The 20,360-nt window shown below is 39.1% G+C and overlaps 1 protein-coding gene across 2 annotated transcripts in view; it reads left to right on the forward strand.

Moving 5' to 3' along the window:
* Positions 1-1,618: 1,618 nt before the first annotated feature.
* Positions 1,619-20,360, forward strand: part of DSC3 (desmocollin 3) — a 50,668-nt gene continuing 31,926 nt past the window's right edge. For both annotated transcript variants that reach the window (XM_077753843.1, XM_077753844.1), the window contains exons 1-4: positions 1,619-1,791; positions 13,459-13,543; positions 15,334-15,533; positions 17,181-17,300. In XM_077753843.1, coding sequence (XP_077609969.1) covers positions 1,726-1,791; positions 13,459-13,543; positions 15,334-15,533; positions 17,181-17,300 — 471 coding nt within the window. In that variant the 5' untranslated portion in view covers positions 1,619-1,725. The remainder of the gene's footprint in view (positions 1,792-13,458; positions 13,544-15,333; positions 15,534-17,180; positions 17,301-20,360) is intronic.

A 20,360-nucleotide genomic window follows, 5' to 3' on the forward strand; every position in this document is an offset into this window, starting at 1 on the left:
TAAACAGACACCTTCTCATTCTGTCCACACATGGAGCAGAGAGGGACAGAGACAGGGAGATAGCAAGACAGAGAGAAAAGAGGGGAGCTTTCTCTGGTTTCTCTTTTCATAAGGGCACTAATTCCATCAGATCAGGGCCCCACCATCATAACCTCATTAATGTCAATTCCTTCCTTACAGGCCATATTTCCAAATCCAGTCATATGGAGGTTTAGTCTTCAACACATGAATTTTGAGGGGACACAGTTCAATCTATGGCATCACCTATGTTACAGGAAAGCCATGATTCACTTGCATTTCTAAAGCCTGGCTAGGGCCAGAGGAACCTTTGAGAGCCTTTCCCTGAGGTCTTGGGTAATGTGAAAATGATTGGGGTGGAGAAAAGCTTGGAGACTTTTCTCTGAGACTGGAAGGCCTCTTTCATTCAGAGGCCTCCAGAGGTGACGCAAGATTTCTGATAGGTACCTTGGATGCCTCACAGATGGGACTGGAAGTGAATTTAGTGTCTGAATCCTCAGAGCCTGCGAGTTTCAGGGAAGCCCCAGACTTCAGTCAACAAGCCTACTGGATGGGCAGAGTGGGATGAATGAAGGCCACAGCACCTTCCCTGATTAATCCAGACTATCTGAGGGTTCTGACATTGGAACTTGTCCATGGACTTTGAGGGCCAGCAACACACCTAAGAAGGAGTTCCTCCTGAATACCTCAAGTGGGGGCTTTGAGGATACTAAAGTCCATCTGGAGGGAAATAAAGGAATGTGGCCAGGCAATGTAAGCGACCTCTCCATTAAAACATTTACCCTGGTGGGCTAGGATGCTTGCCTTTATTCCCTCCTAGACTTTGGGCTGCAACTGGGTTTTGTACATTCTCTTTCCTCCAGTCCCTCACACAATACCTGGGTGACCTGGGCTACGTTTACTGCGTGCTACTGAATTTGCAAACTCCATTTTAGAGTAGAAGCTTTTGGGTGGTAGATTTTTCCGTTTACCACAAACTGAAAAATGTCACCTTAGTACAATTACCACGTAATCACATAGGATTTGTTCTCCACCTAATTTACATAGGAGAACAAATTCTTTCTTAGAAGGTACAAATAAAAGTCACGAAGTTGGCAGTAAAGAAGGCTCTGCAAGTAACCACCCATATTTTGGGTACTTCAATTGGTCAGATATCAGAGTTTCTGCTCCTTAGTTTAAATTTCTGGTATACCGAGTGCCAGTTCATTCATGCCTCTTGGGATAATTTTCCCTCCGTCGTTTATCTTAGCATGTTAGTCAAATTTGTGAAGAATACATAAACGGTTTATTACCCTGGAGACATTGCCCAGCGTTCGATCAGGAGCTGAACGAAGGGAGGATCCGCTGATCCAACCGCGGAGGTGTTCCTGGCACCCCGGAGCGCCCGTGTTGAGACAGGGATCCCCGCGGGCGGATTTGGGTCCTGCAGCGGGAACGCGCATCGGGGACGCCCCGGGATCGCCTGGGCTGCTTGGGACGCGCGGGGGGGGAAGGCGGGGCGGCAGCTCCCGGGGCGGACGAGGGGGGGGGGAAGNCTGGGTCCAATCCCATCTCAGGAGCGAACGCGCTCCGGGGCAGGCAAGCCTGACAGATCCGAGGAGACTTAAAGAGGAGCGGCAGCGAGGCACGCCCGCACCGCTGCACCTACGCGCCCTCGGGTCTCCGCCTCCCGCCCGGCGCCCGCGCCCCTTCCCGCCCCGCACCCCGATGGCCGCCGCCGAGCCTCCGATCCCCCTGCGCGGAGCCCTCTGCGGGCTGCTGCTGACCCTCACGGTGAGTGGGGGCCGGGCTGGGGCCGGGCTGGACCCGCCCTGACCCGCGGGGAAAGCGGAACCCGGGCCAAGCGGACCGAGAGCGGACCCCGGGGGCTCAGCTCAGGCCCGCGGGGCAGGACGAGCCAAGTTTGGGCCTGGACGGATGAGGACAGAAAACGAGTCTTGGAGGGAAGAGTCGGGACGGAGTTTTGTGTTTGGGACAACTCGGTCGACTGTTGGAGTTTCGGGGTGCGCTCCCCCGGGCGCTCGAGGGCGCCTGCAGTTCGCGCTCTCGCCCGGGCTCTCCAGGCGAGTGAGCAACGTGAGGCGCGTCTGGTTAGAGCGGTTAGAGTTCAGAATCCCTGAGCAACACACAGATGTGAGATGGGGTTCAGGAGGCTGCCCTGCCCCAGGCTTACCCGGGATGGGGACCTTAGTGAGTGGAGGGTGCTCCTGGGTCCCGGCGCGGAGTGAACTCTGAAAGCCGGCTTCCAGGCTTTGCCCCCGCTAAGTGTTATTGGGAACTCACCCGGGAGTCTCAGTCCGGGGCGAAGTGTGCCGGAGGCACCTGGGCGTGGGAAGGCTGGATCCTGGCGGGGTTTGGGGTCGGTGGTGTGATGGGGGCAGAGGGGCTATCGGGGTGGGCAGAGAGCACACAGTCCGGGTGGGTGGAGTGGGGGGGATAGGCCTGGGTTTGGGTGGTCTTGTGTCTAACTCCGGGAAGGATTGCGCGAACCCAGAGTCCGCCTTGGGCCTTATATGATACCCCGGACACCTACGATCCAGGACCAGATTCACCTGGATGGAAGTTAGGAACAGTTCTCTGAGAATTCAGAAGACATACAGCAAAAGATCCGAAACTCTGTCGGTGCGATTACGTGCGGAGCTTCAGACTAGATCAGGGTTGCGCTCAGGCCGTGCGGTGGAAAGGAGCCGCCGACCAGCAAACCCCAGTCCAAGGACGCGCCTGCGTTCCGGTTCGGACAGAACCTACCTGGCTGGGGAGCAGGTTGGCTGTGGCTACACGGATTCTTGCTGCTCCTCTGCCCCCAAGCAGGGCGAGTGGATCAAAGCTTTGTCTTCTCTTTGAATCAGCGAGTTATGAATATTAGGTTGGTATTTACAATCTAAGTTAATTTATGGACAATGAATTGTACAAATGAGCGCGTCGCCCTGCAAGGCAGCTGTTCAACAAAATGAACTGATGAAATGACTCGTTACAAAGAGGAACGGCTCTCAACGTGTGCTCTTTTGTAATACATTTGAAAGAGTTTTCAGTTTTGATGTTTAAAAGCATGGATTTAGTGTTGTGTGATTTTTCTGCGAAAGGGATTGGAGAATGGGGAGAGGAGACAGCAGAGTAGCTGGGTTGCCAAGATTTCCCATGTATTCCCCGGAGGGCAGGGTGTGGACTTCAAGAACTGTTGCGGTGACCAGAACGGGGGTGCGGGTGTTGGGGTGCGGCAAGGCAAGTGCGTGCTACTCTAAATGGAGATAGCATACGCTCTAGTAATTGACGTATTCGTTTAGGATTGTTTTAAAAGAGAATTTCCTAAAGGTTAGGCTAAATGGGGAGACTTGAATACTGGAAAGTGTGTCTGGAATAATTTCTTTCATCCGAAATCCCCAGTGTACAGATACCTTCGATTTCTTCTCGATGGATAAATTAAGATCCCCGCTGACCATCTTCTGTTTGTATTTCCTTTGGCTTCATAGAACCGTCAGCTTTTCAGTATGATATTAAAGGCATAACACTTTTACAGATACCTTGACGGATCTCTCACAAACAATTCCTTGCTTGAAGGGAGAGCGCTTCAAAGCAAGTCTTTAACACAAAACTGAGACTTTTTACAGGTTAGCCTTTCCACTGAGCTGGCCCACAGGCTGAGGAATCTTCCCATTCGCACCCTTCTCCATCTCTCACAGCCCTCTGTCCTTAGTACTCTCTAAACTGCCACAAAATACAACTAATGACTACCGCAACCGCCTTCCCCGGACACAAAGAAAAAGAAAAATAGAAAAAAAAAAAAAAAAGGATCGGATGGGAATTGGGGACTAGGAAATAAACATATCAGACCATCACTGGACTATTGAAAGTATCGAATGTCTCTTAAATGTTTCTCCTCTGACTGTAACAAAAATTGAAAATGAATTTGCATTAGCTCAGTTGCTCAGCTCTCCTTCTGTCCCATTACAGATAAATAACGCATTTCTTTCAAATATGTGTTTAATATTGTTCACCACATCACATCCACTTGGGGAATTGTTATCTGTTATATATTTTAAATGGTATGGACGTGGGCACAGTTAATCTATCATTTTGCTGAAAGAACTCTTCAAAAGGAATTAAAATAGTTTTTTTTTTCCTTTCTAGCATAGCATACTTTTTTCCCCTGAAGTATATGAATTCTACCTGCAGCCTATGCTGACAAATGGGCATTCTAGCTTTCCAGATTTTATAGCGTTAATTAACCAGAATAATGTGCTGCTTTAGCAGACTTTTTGTTGTTCTTATTGTTGATAACATTTGATGTATTAATCTTTTAAAAATAAGAGTACAATAATTTCTATTAACTTTTTCATTAGCGACAAAAAGCCCAAGGCAAATAAAGGAAGTAAATGAGAACTAGTCTATTTGAAAATAATAATCCTAAAAAAGTCGAAGTTTTGGTGTATATTTAATGAGTGCATTATCAGGTATCTTTTTTTTTTTGTTTGTGAGAGAAAGAGAGCAAGCAGGGGAGGGGGAGAGAGAGAGAGAGAGAGAGAGAGAGAGAGAGAATCCTAAGCAGGCTCCATGCCCAGAGCAGGAGCCCTACATAGGGCTTACTCTCAGGACCATGAGTGAGATCATGACCTGAGCAGAAGTCAAGAGTCCATCCCTTAACTAGCTGAGCCACTCAGGCACCCTGCAGCTACCTTTTAAAAAGTAGATTGTTGGTGTTCATGTTGAGGTGCAGCTAGTTTCTGAAACACCTTCTGAATCACTAAGTATATATAAGCCTATGCACATTTTTTGGTCCTATAGTAATCCTCTAGGCAGTTAGCATTCCATATATGGAATCTGTGGTCACCTGTGGTTCATCATGCTCTCCGTTTAACTAGAATTCCTGTTCTCACAAAGAGTTTGGTTAGCAAGAAATGTGATGACATGATCTAAGTACTGAGAGTACAGAGAGGTCAGTCTTACGATTTACCTTTGAGCTGGTTAGAATTTGAAAGGTAATATTTCCATTTTGCAGAAGATTAAGTGTCTAGGGGAGAAATGACAAATTTAAAATTTCATAACTATTATGCTCAGCTAAGAAGATACCATTTAGGGGCGCCTGGGTGGCTCAGTCGGTTAAGCATCTGACTTTGGCTCAGGTCATAATCTTGCGGTTTGTGGGTTTGAGCCCTGCATCAGGTTCTGTGCTGACAGTTCAGAACCTGGAGACTGTTTCAGATTCTGCATCACCCTCTCTCTCTACCCCTCCCCCGCTCATGCTCTGTCTCTCTCTGTGTCAAAAATAAATAAACATTAAAAAAAAGAAGAAGATCCCATTTAGTTTTTTGGATTTTCCATAAATTTCCATTCCTTGGCTTCTTTTTCCTCTCTTGAAAAAGGGTGTCATTTTATTTTTTTTAAAATTTTTTTTAAATGTTTTATTTATTTCTAGGAGAGAGAGAGAGAGACAGCGTGAGCAGGGGAGGGTCAGAGAGAGGGAGTCACAGACTGAAACAGGCTCCAGGCTCTGAGCTGGCAGTCAGCACAGAGCCCGACGCGGGGCTCGAACCCACGAACCGCGAGATCATGACCTAAGCGAAAGTCGGACGCTTAACCGACTAAGCCACCCAGGCGCCCCAAGGGTGTCATTTTAGAAAGCCTACCTGTGAATTCACTATAAAACTGGCCACAAGAACAGTAAAACAATCTCAGATAACCCATCTCATTTTCACTCTCCTTTTGGCATTAGATTTTCTTATCAGGATTTATTATTAGTATGCTAGCTTTCTATCATACAATTAATAAAATTTGGATTATACTGTAAAATGAAGCAAAGTAATTAATTTTTCCATACTACATGGACAATACTGTATATTATCATTTTTAAAACTACATTTACTACATTTTAACTTAAAGTTGTGTAGATCTCAGCTTTATAAATGAGATATTTAAAGTTGACCTGGAGGATTTTCCATTAAAAGAGATTCTTTGAACTCAAATAGTCAATCCATAATTCATTAATCATTTTTTTAAGGTTATTTATTTTGAGAGAGACTGAGAGTGTGAGGGAGGAGGGGCAGAGAGAGAGGAGAGGGAGAAGCCCAAGCAGGTTTCCTGGGGTCAGTGCGTAGAGCACAAAACAGAGATCATACTCACAAAACTGTGAGATCCTGACCTGAGCCAAATGAAGAGTCAGACACTTAACCGACTGAGCCACCCAGGCACCCAATAATTCATGAATCTTAACATTATTTTTGGATGTTGAATTTTTTATTGGGCATTCAATACAAAATTTATTTTTAAAATAACTTTAAAGGTCATTAATTCATCATTACTAGTCTAGTTTTTTAAATTTTATTTTCAATAATATGTCCAACCCCACAAATATAGTACCAAATTATTTTATAGTTTTAAGAAGCATGACATACTTAAATTTGTATATTAATATTATCTCTTTCAAAATTATGTTTAATGAATCAATTGTACATTATTTCTAATGATGTACTATATAGCAATGAAAATGAATGAACCTCTGTATGCTCAGCATAAATTTCACAAACGTAATTTGAGCAAAGAAATCAAGTAGTGTACAATTAGCATATATGTAAAAGCTAAAAATTGGCAAAACAAAACTGTATCTTCTTTAAGACACATATACATGGAATAAAGTTAAGCAGAGGCAGGAAAGTAAACACAAAAATCATCCATTAATGATTACTTGAGTTTTAGGGGTTGTGCGGGGGAAGAAAATGCTACTGAGCAATATATAGAAACTTTGAAAATAATAGTAATATTTGGGGCTCCTGGGTGGCTCAGTCAGTTAAGCATCTGACTTTGGCTCAGGTCATGATCTTACAGTTCGTGGGTTAGAGCCCCACGTCAGGCTCTGTGCTGACAGTTAGCTCAGAGCCGGGAGCCTGTTTCAGATTCTAAACCTCTGTCTCTCTCTGACCCTCCCCTGTTCACACTGTCTCTCTCTCTCTCTCCCAGAAATAAATGAAACATTAAAAAAAGAAAATAATAGTGATATTTCATTTCTTAACTCTGAAGGTGAGTGCCCTAGTGTTCATTTTATTATTTCTTAAAACACACATATATGATATATATCATTTATATAGTATTTTTGTATTTATACTCTGTCTTACAAAGAACATTAAAAAAAAGAAACAAGCAATAGAGAAGATCAACAAAACCAAAAGCTATTCCTTGAAAGTATACACAAATGCTACTATGATTGAGCAAGGAAAAAATAGAGAAGACCCAGATAAACCAATACTAGAAATAAAAGGAGGTACACTCATGGAGAGGACAGATGTTTTAGACAAATAGATAATAATATTAATGTATTATTTCAATTAATTTGAAAATACACACAAAATGAACAATTTCCTACAAAATGAAAATTGTCAACATTGGCTCAATGAGGTATGCAAAACTTAAATAGACTTAGCAATGAAAGACATTGAATTAAAAGCCAAATGCCTTCATACACGACACCTTCATATCCATCAAGCCTAGGCTTATGGTAGGTGAATTTTTCCATAATTATATGGAACAGATAATCTCTACCTTATATAAATTGTTCAAAGGACAGAAAAAAGTAGAACTGTCTTTAACTCATTTTATAAGGATTGTAAGATATTGAAAAACTAGTAGCCTGATCTCACTTGTGAACATATATTTGAAGTACTAAAATAAATACCAGCAAGCCAAACCAATAACATTTTTAAAAAGTTAGCATGTCCATGCAAGATTTGTCTCAGGAATGGAAAGATGGTTTCCCATAAGAAAATCCATTATTGTATTTTAACATAGTAATATATTCAGAAAGAAAAATTATGTGTTTCAAACTAAGTAGGAAATTATATTTATTGCTATAAAATATTCTCAGTAGACTAGGAATGTAGGGGAATGAACTTTTTATTTTTTTTAAACAATACTGAAGCATACCTAATAAAACTTAATGATTGAAAAAAGAAAGGAAGAAAGAAAAAATGGAAAAGTGGAAAGGAAAGGAATAGAAAGGTAGAGTGAGGAAGGGAGGTGGGAATGAAGGAAGGAAGAAAGGAAGGAAGAAGGAAACTCATAATGAATAGTGAAATGGTAAAAGTATTATCTTTAAGTTAGAAACAAATCCACAATGGTGACTATAGCTCTTCCTACTCAGCATCTACTGGAGGTCCTAACAAGCACATACATGAGATAAAATATGTAATAGCAATAGGAAAAGAGGTTAAGGATTTAAAGGAAAAGAAATCTGCCATTTTTCCAGCTATAGGATTGGCTACATGTGAGATCCTACACATGTAGGATTTTGACAAACTAATAGGAAGTACTAAAAGTAAGCAAGGACCAGTAAAACAAGCAAGCAAATCCTAGAAAGGGTTTTCATGGACTTGGTCATCTGGTCATAAGAATTTTTTGAAAGAGTAGAAGGCTAAAAATTAAGCCCCATAATTTAAAGGAAGATAATAAGGATTGGGTCACCATAACAAATATTGCCATCTATAATAAAGCTACATTAGTTAAAACTATATAGTGTTGGTGTAGAGAAAAAAAAAAAACATATCTGATGAAGTAATGCAGAGTCCTGAAATAGATTCTATAATTGGGGTCCATGCGTATTATATATGCAGCATTATCACTATCAGTTAAGAAGGGACGAGCTGCTCAGTGATGGTTCTAGATAGTTGGCTATCCATATGGCAAAGGATAAGATTAGATATTTTCAGTGAATCACACACAAAATAATTCCAGATGAGTGAAAGATTTAAAAGTTGGAAGTAACTTTAAAATTTTTGTAAGAAAATATCAGATAGTATATTTATGACAGGCAGAGGGGGAGATGTTAATACACAGAAGTATAAGCTGGAAGAAAGTTTTAATGAGATTGACTACTTTAAAAAACTAAAGGAAATGCTTAATAAATTTGACTACTTTCAAAGTGAAACACTAATTATCAAATGATAACACTAAAAAAGTTAAAAGAAAACTACATAAGCCTATAAGTAAAATATAATTTAAAAAAGACAAGCAAACAAAAATAACAAAATGAGAGGAATGGATGATTTACAGAAGGTAAATGACAAATTAACACAAGAAGTTATGTTCAGTCTCACTAGAAATTAAGAAAATGCACACTAAAGCAACAGCTATAAAAATGGCAACAGTTAGAAAAGTCAAGTATAATGAATTGTATTAGAGGTTAGGAGAAATAGATCCAATACTCTGGAGGACATGAATATAAATTGATGTTAGTACTTTGGACAGCAATTTGGCAATAGTTACTGGAATTGGAGAGCCTCAGATGTTTCTATTGCAGGTATGCATCTTAATATCTTACACCTGCAAAGATGTTTATTGTAGTGTTATTTGTAATAGAAAAGTAGAAAACAAGAATATAATCTAAATGACCATCATAGGAGAATGAGCAAAATAAACTGTGGTATATTCACAGAAAAATCTTAAATATATTGTTGAGTGAAAACTACAAGTTGTAAAAGGATGCATGAGACACAAGCTGTCCACAATATCTGCTTATACTTTATAGGCACATGCACATATAATAAAAGTACAAGAGCCTACAAAGGAAGTATAAATGCCAACTTAGAAGGAACCATTCCTTGAAGAAGAGGAAGGAATGGAATAGAGCATGACCACATCTGTAAATTTTAATTAAAAGGTGAAATAGGGGCACCTGAGTGGTCGGTCGATTAAGTGTCTGACTTCAGCTCAGGTGATGATCTCACGATTTGTGAGTTCGAGCCCCTGGTGGGGCTCTTTGTTGACGGCTCGGAATCTGGAGCCTGCTTCAGATACTGTGTCTCCCTCTCTGTGCCTTTCCCACTTGTGTTCTGTCTGTCTGTCTGTCTCTTTCTCGCTCTCAAAAATAAATAAACATTTTTTTTATTTAAAAAAAATGAAATAAAGAAGTGCCTGGTTGGCTCAGTTTGAAGAGCATGAGACTCTTGATCTTGGGTTGTGAGTTCGAACCCCATGTTGGGTGTAGCGGTTATTAAAAGAAAATAAATAAACTTACAAAAATGAAGCAAAAATGGCAAAATATTAATTTAAAAATCTGAAAAGGTACATGCATATTTATTTTAGTACATTCTATTTGATTTAAACATTTCATATCTGACTTCAAATATTTTGTAAAGAATTGTGATTAAAATGTACTGAACATGGCTTTCTACTGATATTCAGAAATACCAACTATAGAGCTAAAATATATTTGGATCAATGGGTGCATTATTAAAAAAAACTATTTTTCACCCATGGTGACAACTATATTCTTAGGGACAATTCAGTTGAGCATATATAATATGGTTGAATTGTTTTTAAGAGCAAATAATTTACTGCTTCATTGTAACAGCATTCTGGTTATGACTTTCTGAACTTCTTTGCTTACTATATTTAAAATAAAGAACACTATTACATATTGACCCTATTTTTGAGTCATTGTTCTTAAGTAGATAGATGAAGATAGATCTATCATTGATAGATCTTACACTGCAGTAATATTTAGAGCATGTATTAGCATAAGATATGCATATGTATACACATATAGAGTTTGTTACCACCATGACTTAGTGTTTTCATTTGGTGAAGGAACTTGTTTTATATTTGATTCTATCAGAAGTGAAATACTTATTTGTGGTTATTATCCAGTTTTGTTTTGCTGAAGCTACTTACATGAATTTGTAAATATGGCCAATTTGTAGAGGTGGGTGTGGAAAGAATGGTGTTTATGGTTTTTATATCATTTTTTAAAACTGCTTTTTAGAGATAATAGTTTATATTCTGTAAAACTCACCTATGCTGTATGCAACTCAATACATTTTAGTAAACTTACAGAATGCGCAATCATTACCACAATCCAATTTTAGAACAATTCTATCAAATAGGTACTCCCATTCCTACCCCCAGCCCTAGGCAACTAATCTAGTCTGTTTCTGTGTATTTGTCTCTTTTGGACATTTTTAATAAGTGAAATCATACAATATGTGCTCCTTTGTGTCATTTCTTTCACTGCGCATAATGCTTTTTAGGTTTATCCTTATTGGTATTGGAGCATAACACCAGCTCCTTGTTTCCTTTTATGGCTGAATAATATTCCATTTGAATGTATCACATTTTGTCTATCCATTTATAACCTAATGGATATGTGAGTTTCCATTTTTTTTTGTTATTGTAAATGATATTGCTCTGAATATTCATGTACAAGTTTTTCCATGGACATAGGTTTTTACTTCTTAGGGGTAGAAGTGAAATTGTTGGATTATATGTTGCATATGATTAACTTTTTAAGAAACTCCCAAACTGTGTTCCATATTTGCCACACCATTTTATCTTTCCAGCAATGCATGAGAGTTCCAATTTTTCTACATCCTTGGCAACACTTGTAATTTTCTGTCCTGTTTATTTTATCCATCCTAATGGGTATCTCATTGTGGTTTAAGTTTGCGTGACTGTAGTGCCTAATGATGTTGGGCATCTTTTCATTAACTCATTGACTATATGTCTTTGGATAACATCTATTCAAATCCTTTGCCCATTTCTTGTGTTGTTTGTCTTTATTATTGAGTTGTAAAAGTTTTTCTTTATTTTTTTGATATAAGTCCTTTATTGCTATGTGATTAGAAAATATTTTCTCCCATTCTCTAGGTTGTAAGTTTACTTTCTGCATAGTATCTTTTGAGGAGCAAAAGTTTTAAATTTGATTAAGTCCTATTACTTGCTCTTCTATCATTTGTACTTTTGGTGTTACAAGACACCATTGCCTAACCTAAGATCATCAAGATTTGTGTTTTAGTTCTCCTAGACATCATTTTAGTTCTTTAGGTCTGTGATTCATTTTGAGTTAATTTTACATATGGTATGAGATAGGGGTTCAAATTCATTTTCATAATGAGGATATTAAACTATCTAACACCGTTTATTGAAAAGACTGCATCTTTCCCTTGAACTTCCTGAAACCTTTGCCAAAAATTGGCTAAGCACAAAGGTACATGCTAAGTTATGGGATTTTAGTTCTATCCCATTTGTCTCTCCGCTTACCCTTATGCCAGTACCACTCTGTCTCGATGATTGTATCTTTGTAGTAAATTTTGAAAATGGAAAATGTGAGTCTTACAACTCTGTTGTTTTTCAAATTTATTTGGGTCTTTGGGTACCTTGAATTTCTACAGAGATTAATTTTTAATTTCTGGAAAAAAACTTTTTGAGGGTTTAATAGAGATTGCATTGAGCCTGTTTGGTGAATTGTGGAAATGTATCTTCTTTTGTCTTTCCTTTTAATTTTTTTTAACATTTATTCATTTTTGAGAGCGAGATAGATTATGTATCTTCTGATCCATGAAGATGGAACATCTGTTGTGAAAGGAAGTAGTCGTTTACTTCTGTTTTCAGATTTTTGTATTGCTAGTGCATAGGAAGGTAATGGACTTCTGTAGGTTGATCTTGTATCTTGCAGTCTTACTGAACTCATTTATGATTTTTGAGTTTTTTTCAGTGGATTCTTTAGAATTTTCTATATACAAGATTGCATCATCTGCAAATAGAAACTATTTTTCTTCTTCCTCCCCATTTGAGATGCCTTTAATTTGTGTGTGCACATGCACATGTACAATTGGCCTGTCTAGAAGTTTCCATATAATGTTGAATAACAGTGGTGAGAAAGGGCATCATTTCTTGTTCCTGATGTCAACAGAAAGTCTTCAGTCTTTCTCCATGAAAGATGTTGGTTCCAAATTTTCCATAGATGCCCCTTTATCATGTTGAGCAAGTTTCTTTCTAGTCCTAGTTTATTGAGGGGTTTTAATTGTAAATAAAAGTTGGGTTTTGTCAATCGCTTGCATCTATTGAGATAATCGGGTCGCTTTATTCTTTCTTTGTAAACCACTTTATTGAAGACTGACATACAAAAAGCATACAGATTTAACATATACAATTTGATGAGTTTGGAGATAAGTATACATCTGTGAAATCCTCACCACAGTCTTTGGCATAATATATCCATCATCTCTAAAAGTTTCTTTTTCTTTATTTCTATTATTTTCTTATGACAAAGCACTGAACATAAAATCTATTCTTTTAGCAAAAATTTTAAATATATAACATGATACTGTTAACTATACAGTAGATCTCTAAGACTTACTTTTCCTGTTTATTTGAAACTTTATTCTTTTTTTTTTTAAGATTTTTTTATTTTTATTTTTATTTATTTCTAGGGGAGAGAGAGAGACAGGATGAGCAGAGGAGGGTCAGAGAGAGAGGGAGATACAGACTCTGAAACAGACTCCAGGCTCTGAGCTGGCAGTCAGCACAGAGCCCGACGCGGGGCTCAAACCCACGAACCGCGAGATCATGACCTAAGCGAAAAGTCGGACGCTTAACCGACTAAGCCACCCAGGCGCCCCTGAAACTTTATTCTTTATTCTATACTGTATTAATGTGACTTTTTTTTTTTAATTCTAGGTCTTCAATTTTGCTTGTGAAGCCTGCAAAATGGTGACATTTAATGTACCTTCCAGACTAGAGGCAGACAGCATAGTTGGCAGAGGTGAGACATTTCAAAACAAGTGGTTTTAAAACAAATTTAGTTTACTTCTGCTGAAAAGAGCATGTTATCCAATCTTTGCCTTTTGGATTTAGCCTTAATCTATTTATATTTAGATACAATTCAAGATAGTTTTAAATATATATTCTGTTTTTTATAATCCCATGGAATTCTGTGGTTGATTCTAGTGCAAATGTTCTCATTCACGTTTTTGTAGTCATTTATGCTTTAACAATTTAAAGATTACATAAAGAGTTACATGTAGAATGTAGTCCTTTCATTACCCTAGGATTCTAAGCATTGGAGAAATATCAATAAGTGGTGGAGAAAATCAGAGCAGTGCTTTTATCAGTGTTAGAGCTGCCTTGAGGCACATCATAAGATGAGCCATTCCATTCAAAACTGAACTTAATGAGTCATTTTCACGTGGAGAATTTGGGGAACCTCAAGCTTTCCCAACAGCTGGGAAGCTCTGCCCAGTGAACTTTCCATGTGGCATAAGGAATATTAGAAGAAAACATCACGGTTTGCTTTGTTTGTTTGTTTGTTGTTGTTGTTGTTGGGACAAGATATAGCTTGCCCCAGAAATACCAAATTTACTTTTTCAGTGAAGTGTCCCATTTGTGGTTAAGTGCCTCATTTAATTTTTATTATGCGAATGTCACTTTTATTTCTAAGGAAAGGAAGAAGAAAAAGGATGTAAAAGAGAGGTCAGGGGTGTTCCTTTAGGGGGAGATACCAGAAGTTACTATGTTAAAAATGTGAAGAGAGAATTATGTCATCATTCCTAAAGACATTCACTTTGTTTTGATTAAATGTTTACATCTGTGACAGATTTGGATTAAAGTGAAAACACTTTACATGAGTAACATAGGAATCCCACGAGAAGTTATTACTTAAGTGAACATTAATGTATCAGTTTGGTTGTTGTTAAAACAGATAGTTGAAGAATGAGATGGATTTGACACTTTGGATGGAAGTTTCAAACTACTTACATTGAAATTTATATTTTATTACTTTTTACCAGGGAAACCTCCCAGGCAGAGAAGACATGCAGGGTTTGAGTGGGGAGCCCTGGAAAGCTAGGAACAGGCACACTGAGAGAACCAAGGGCGTAAGGGGAGCCGGTGGCTGGGGGAAGGCATGTGACAACAAAGTGCCAGTGGGAAGAATTCAAAGATGGAGTCTTCTGGGGCTCTTGGCTGGCTCAGTTGGTGGAGCATGTGACTCTTGATCTCGGGGTTGTGGGTTCGAGCTCCATGTTGGGTGTAGAGATTACTTAAAAGTAAAATCTTAAAAAAAAAAAAGATGGACTTTTCTTACTTGACTATTTGCTAAATTCATACCCTCTGTTGCTCTTTGGGCTCATGTGTATAACTTCTGGCTGAAGACAGGTGTATCTTAAAAGACTCAGACTATAATGCTGAGGACAGCTTTTCTGTTTATTCAGCTGTGTGTGAGGGTGTTACAGCTCGGCTTCTCCGTGGTTGCGACACACACGCCTCTTTAATAGAAAGATCATTTTTATAAGCCTTTTAGAAGCACATAAGGTTGGAAAACACTTTAATGCATGTATACAATTAAGAAATACTTAGTTATTTTTTAACTGAAAGGAAATTATTATTTTATACTTGTGAAGAAGCTACTTAAGAGATTTGGTAAATGCAAAGTGATTGGTTTATTTCATTCTACTTCATAATTTTAAAGAAGACGCATACACTATCTTAACACTTCCCTTTTTTTTTCCTTTTGCATGTGTTCCTACTTTGCAACTTGGAAACGTTTTCTTGCAGTTAACTTGAAAGAGTGCCTCAGGTCTGCAGACCTCATCCGGTCGGGTGACCCTGATTTCAGAGTTCTAGATGATGGGTCAGTATACACAGCCAGCACTGTGGTGGTGTCTGATGAGAAAAGGTCATTCACCATATGGCTCTATGACACCAAGACACGCACACAGAAAGAGATAAAGGTGCTCCTGGAACATCAGAAGAAGGTACTGACAATACGTTAATGTTTTCAGGCATGCTTTTCTTTTCCTTTAAATATTTCATTAAAAATTGCACAGAGGACAAAAAGACAAATGGGGTTTTATCCTCTTCTTTTCCTTTCCCTTCAGTTTGTTTTCCCTCCTTCCCTCTCTTTACCCCCCTTTCCTCCACCAGCCCCGACTGAACATTGGCTCTGGGTTTTGCTTTGTTAAATCTAATGGCATCTCCTTTGGGAAGGCTTCTTCCCCTTCTAAAGTCCAACTAATTGCTTTCATGTGTCAGCGTCCGTGTCACTTTGCTTACTCCTCTTTTATAAGCATTTGGAATTTTTTATTTGTGTAAATAATTTGTAGTTGCTTGAGGGCACGGTTGATCCCCTTTCTGCCAATAGTTTCAGTAATACCTAACTCCTAGTCAGTAGGTGTATGTTAAATTCATGTTAGGAGTAGTGTTTCCCAGTGAATTAGAGGTTGATTTCAAGTGTCACTGTGATTCTGCTGTTAAAATGGGATGGAAATCCTGCAGTGTGTGTACGTATGAGTAAATACACATGCATGGTATTGGCAGTTCTAGATTCCACATCGTGAGGAATGCCGTTGTGAAAGCAGTCACAAAGAAGACTAAAGATTTAGACTGGATTACATCGAATCCATCTTAAGTGTATTAAGGATAAAATTAATTTGAGTGTTTAGCACATTAAGAAATGTTTATTAAAATTATTTATTTATTAATTCCCAGGAAATAAATTTCTTCCTTGCAACACCATGAAATGAAATAGAAATCCATAAAAAGTCCAGTCTGACTTTTTGCAGTGATGGAAACGTTCTGTAATCTGCGTGGACTGATATGGTAGACCGATGTTAGTGGCTACTGAGTACTCGGCCTGTGGCTACTGGCACTGAAGGGTGGAATTATATTTTATTTAATCATAATCAATTTAAATTTAAATACAGTAAAACCTTGTTTTGTGAGCCTAATTTGTTCTAGAAATACACTTGTAATCCAAAGCACTTCCATATCAAAGGAAATTTCAAGAACTGTTGGTTCAGTTTGTGATCATGTGACAGCCGGCGTCACGTACTACTTGTATTGCAAGACATTGCTCGTTTATCAAGTTAAAATTTATTAGAAATCTTTGCTCAGCTTGCGGCTCTCATATAACAAGTTATTTACTCACAATCCAAGGTTTTGTTGTAGTCAGCGTATGGCTAGAGCTACCATATTGGAGAGTGCGGATGGGAGTGATAAGGGAAAGAAGCACGTGCATTTTCTTGCTTTGGTTCTCCTGAGAGTGTGAGCTTTTATCAGAAAGAACAGGTAAGGGCTGTCAATAAATTGTTATCAAGAGGACGTGTTCACTATGTCTATGCGGGAGAGAAGAAAAACTAAGAGTGCATTGCTGATTTTCCTAACCTGAAAGTATGGTCAGTGTTAGAAAGATACACAAAATGAAATTCTTCAGTTTATGAAACCTTTAAACTGTGGATGCATTCTTTCTTACCCACCTAATGCAAAAAGACCTTAAAAAAGGCTTTAAAAGACTCCTGAGACTGAGCCTCCAGGGAGGCATTAGGTTTATGGACTGTCCACTCTTTTGCAGCAACATCGGCTGTGATACTTTTACTTATTTAATTTTCTTTCTCTAAACTCAGGTGCTGAGGAAAAGACATGCCAAAGAAGCCGTTCTCAGGCGTTCCAAGAGGAGATGGGCCCCTATTCCCTGCTCAATGCAAGAGAATTCGTTGGGCCCTTTCCCTTTGTTTCTTCAGCAAGTAGGTTTTACGTAAACTTCTTTCTGATTGGGAGGGTTTTAATTCCCAGAGCCTGTAGTTCAGGCTTTACAACTCTTTAGACATTTAAAAATAAACAGATTCAGGGGCATCTGTGCGGCTCAGTTGGTTAAGCGTCCAACTTCGGCTAGGGTCATGATCTCACGGTTTGTGAGTTCGAGCCCCACATCAGGCTCTGTGCTGACAGCTGGGAGCCTGGTGCCTGCTTTGGATTCTCTGTCTCCTTCTCTCTCTGCGCTTCCCCTGCTCACTCTCTCTCTCTCAAATAAATAAACATTAAAAAATAAAAAAAAACAGATTCAATTGAAGATTTTCATGAAGTATACTAAACGTGAGTAAAATGAGAAAAACCACTAAAAATCTAATTATTATATGAGAAAGAATGCAGCCATTAAAAGATCTTTATTAGTTTGTTCATTCATTTAGCAGTTACTTATTGAGCACCTACTATGTCCCATGGAAGGCACTGCTCTAAGTATGACACTAGAAATAAACTTAGCCATATCCTTGCTCTCATGTAGGTTATTCTAGTGAGGAAGACGGGGTAAGCAAATGGTTATAATACTGAGTGATGGGTGCTGTGGTAGAGATGGTTTGGGTGATCTAAGAATTCATGGAGTCAGCACCAAGTCCTGAGATGGAATGTGCTACAAATCAAGGAAAGACTTAGAGGAGGAGACGTCAGAGCTTGGACCTGAAAGATGGGAAAGCATCGTGCAGGTAAATAATCGTAGAAGAAGAGGGAAGTGCAAAGGAGAGGGCGAGCTCCTTAGAGGAGTCCTTCTATTTATGATGGGGCTGGAGCAGGGAGATGAGGCAGAGGACACAGGTAGACAGATATAAACTCCCTGTTGGGGAGTTTAACTTTTTCCTGAAGCCAAGGAGAAGTTTTCAACCAGGTCAGGTTTACTTTTCATAAAGATCTACGTGGAACACATACAATGAAAGTGGTCGCTGAAGTAGGGCTGTGGTTTGGTGCTTGCTTCTTTCTATTATTGTGGCTGATGTTTCATTCCAATAGTGGGACCATTTGTTGATGTTTTTAACTGCCCTTCCAGTGTCTTTCACACTTTTTAAAAAATTCTCCTTTGCTAGATCTTATTTCTTCTTTTCAAATTTTGTTTATACATACATATATATATATAAATATATACATTTATATATATATAAATAATATTTATTTACTTATTTTTGAGAGAGAGAGCACAAGAGGGGTAAGGGGCAGAGGGAGAGAGAGAATCCCAAGCAGGCCCCATGCTGTCAGCACAGAGCCCAATGAAACGCTCAATCCCACAAACCGTGAGATCATAACCTGAGCCAAAATCAAGAGTCGGTCAGATGCTTAACCAATTGAGCCACCCAGTAACCCCTCAAATATTGTATTTTAAGCACTGATGAGGCATATTAAGACATGATTTCTGATTACCAAATTTGTACTGATCATAGCTCATTTTAGCCCTTGCATTGCTAAGCCGGTCACCACTTCTCAGTCTCATTTCCTTGACATGTGTACACTTGCCTAGCTGACCCTTCCGTCTTCCTCCAAGTACTTTCTTCCCTTGACTTCTAGGACATCACTCACCTAATTGTCCACTTACCTCCCTAGCCACTCGTTCATACTGTGTTTTACTAGTTCTTCCTCATTCCCATGTTTTCCCTTCCCCAAACTTTGGAGAGCTCCAGGCTCAGCCCATGAACCTTGTCTCTTGTTTATTTATATTCGCTGCCTTGATAATCTCATCCAGTCTCATAGCTTTGAGTACTGTTATCTATTAGAGACTTAAGACTTCATATTTCTCGGACAGACTGCCTAATTGTTATTTCTACTTGAAAGCTTAATGTATATTTAACACTTAACATATGTGGGGGAAAAAAAAGTTTGGGTTTTCTCCTAAAAACACCTGACCATCTCAGTTAATGGGCACCTTCATTCTTTCAGTTGTTGGGTCCTTAGAGTCGGTTTGGTGAGGTTTTAGTTGTAGAGAACATATGTCTCTCTAAGTAGTTAACAGACAGCGATTTATTACAACATATAAGCCATATATAGAATTGTTGTAGGGACCGAAGAAACAAACTTTAGGTTGAACTTTCAGGAATGAGTCTCCAAGCTACACTGCATAATCCACAACCAAGGGGCATACATGCTGTTCCCTCCATGATGGGGCAGCAAATAATTCAGGAACCAAAGTGTCACTGAGTGGCTTATGCCTGACAGAGATTTATTTTATGTGAAAGTATGATCTGGTAAAGATATTTAATAAAAATTCACAAGGGACCTTGACTTCTTTTTTTTTTTCTTTTTTCTTTTTCTTTTTCTTTTTCTTTTTTTTTAACTTGGCCGTCTCTGCAAGATAGCTCCTCAGTGTGTACAGATGGGGAAACCCATTCCTTCACTTTCTAGACACAGTTTAGGTCTTGCATATGTTATTTTTGGTTATATCCCATTAATGGCATTTTCATGTGGCCATACCTTATTGTAAGGGAGCCTAGGAAATATCTTTCTTTTGGGCAATCTTATAGTCACCTATAAATTCTAGTGTAAAGACATGGGCAGAATAGATCTTAGGGGTTATCAGCACCCTCTGACATAGTGTCATCTTCATGCCACGCATCCAGCCCTTCAACAGATCCTGTTGGTTGTACCTTCAAATTATATACAGAATCTAAGCACTTCTCACCATCTCTACCGCTACCATCCTGTCTAACAAACCATCATCACTCCCATGAATTCTTGCAATAACCAAGTGGTCTTCCTGCTTCTTCACTTACCACCTATCCACCCACCCACCCACCGTCCCACATTTAGTCCTAACAAAACACTAAGTATTACCTTTTTAAAATATAAATTACATAATATTACTCTTGTCTAAAGTTTCCAATGTCTTCCCACCTGTCTATAAGGAAAAGTCAACAGCCTTGGAATCCCTTATATGATGTGGCTTCATCTCCTGCTTCTTGCTGACTACTGACTTTCCCCCCTCCAATCACAGTGGCCTCTTCGCTGCACCTTGAACACTCCAGGCACAGTGTTAACCTCCTCCC

This window comes from Crocuta crocuta, unplaced genomic scaffold (assembly GCF_008692635.1).
Source record: "Crocuta crocuta isolate KB4526 unplaced genomic scaffold, BGI_CrCroc_1.0 scaffold231, whole genome shotgun sequence".
Classification (NCBI taxonomy): Eukaryota; Metazoa; Chordata; class Mammalia; order Carnivora; family Hyaenidae; genus Crocuta; species Crocuta crocuta.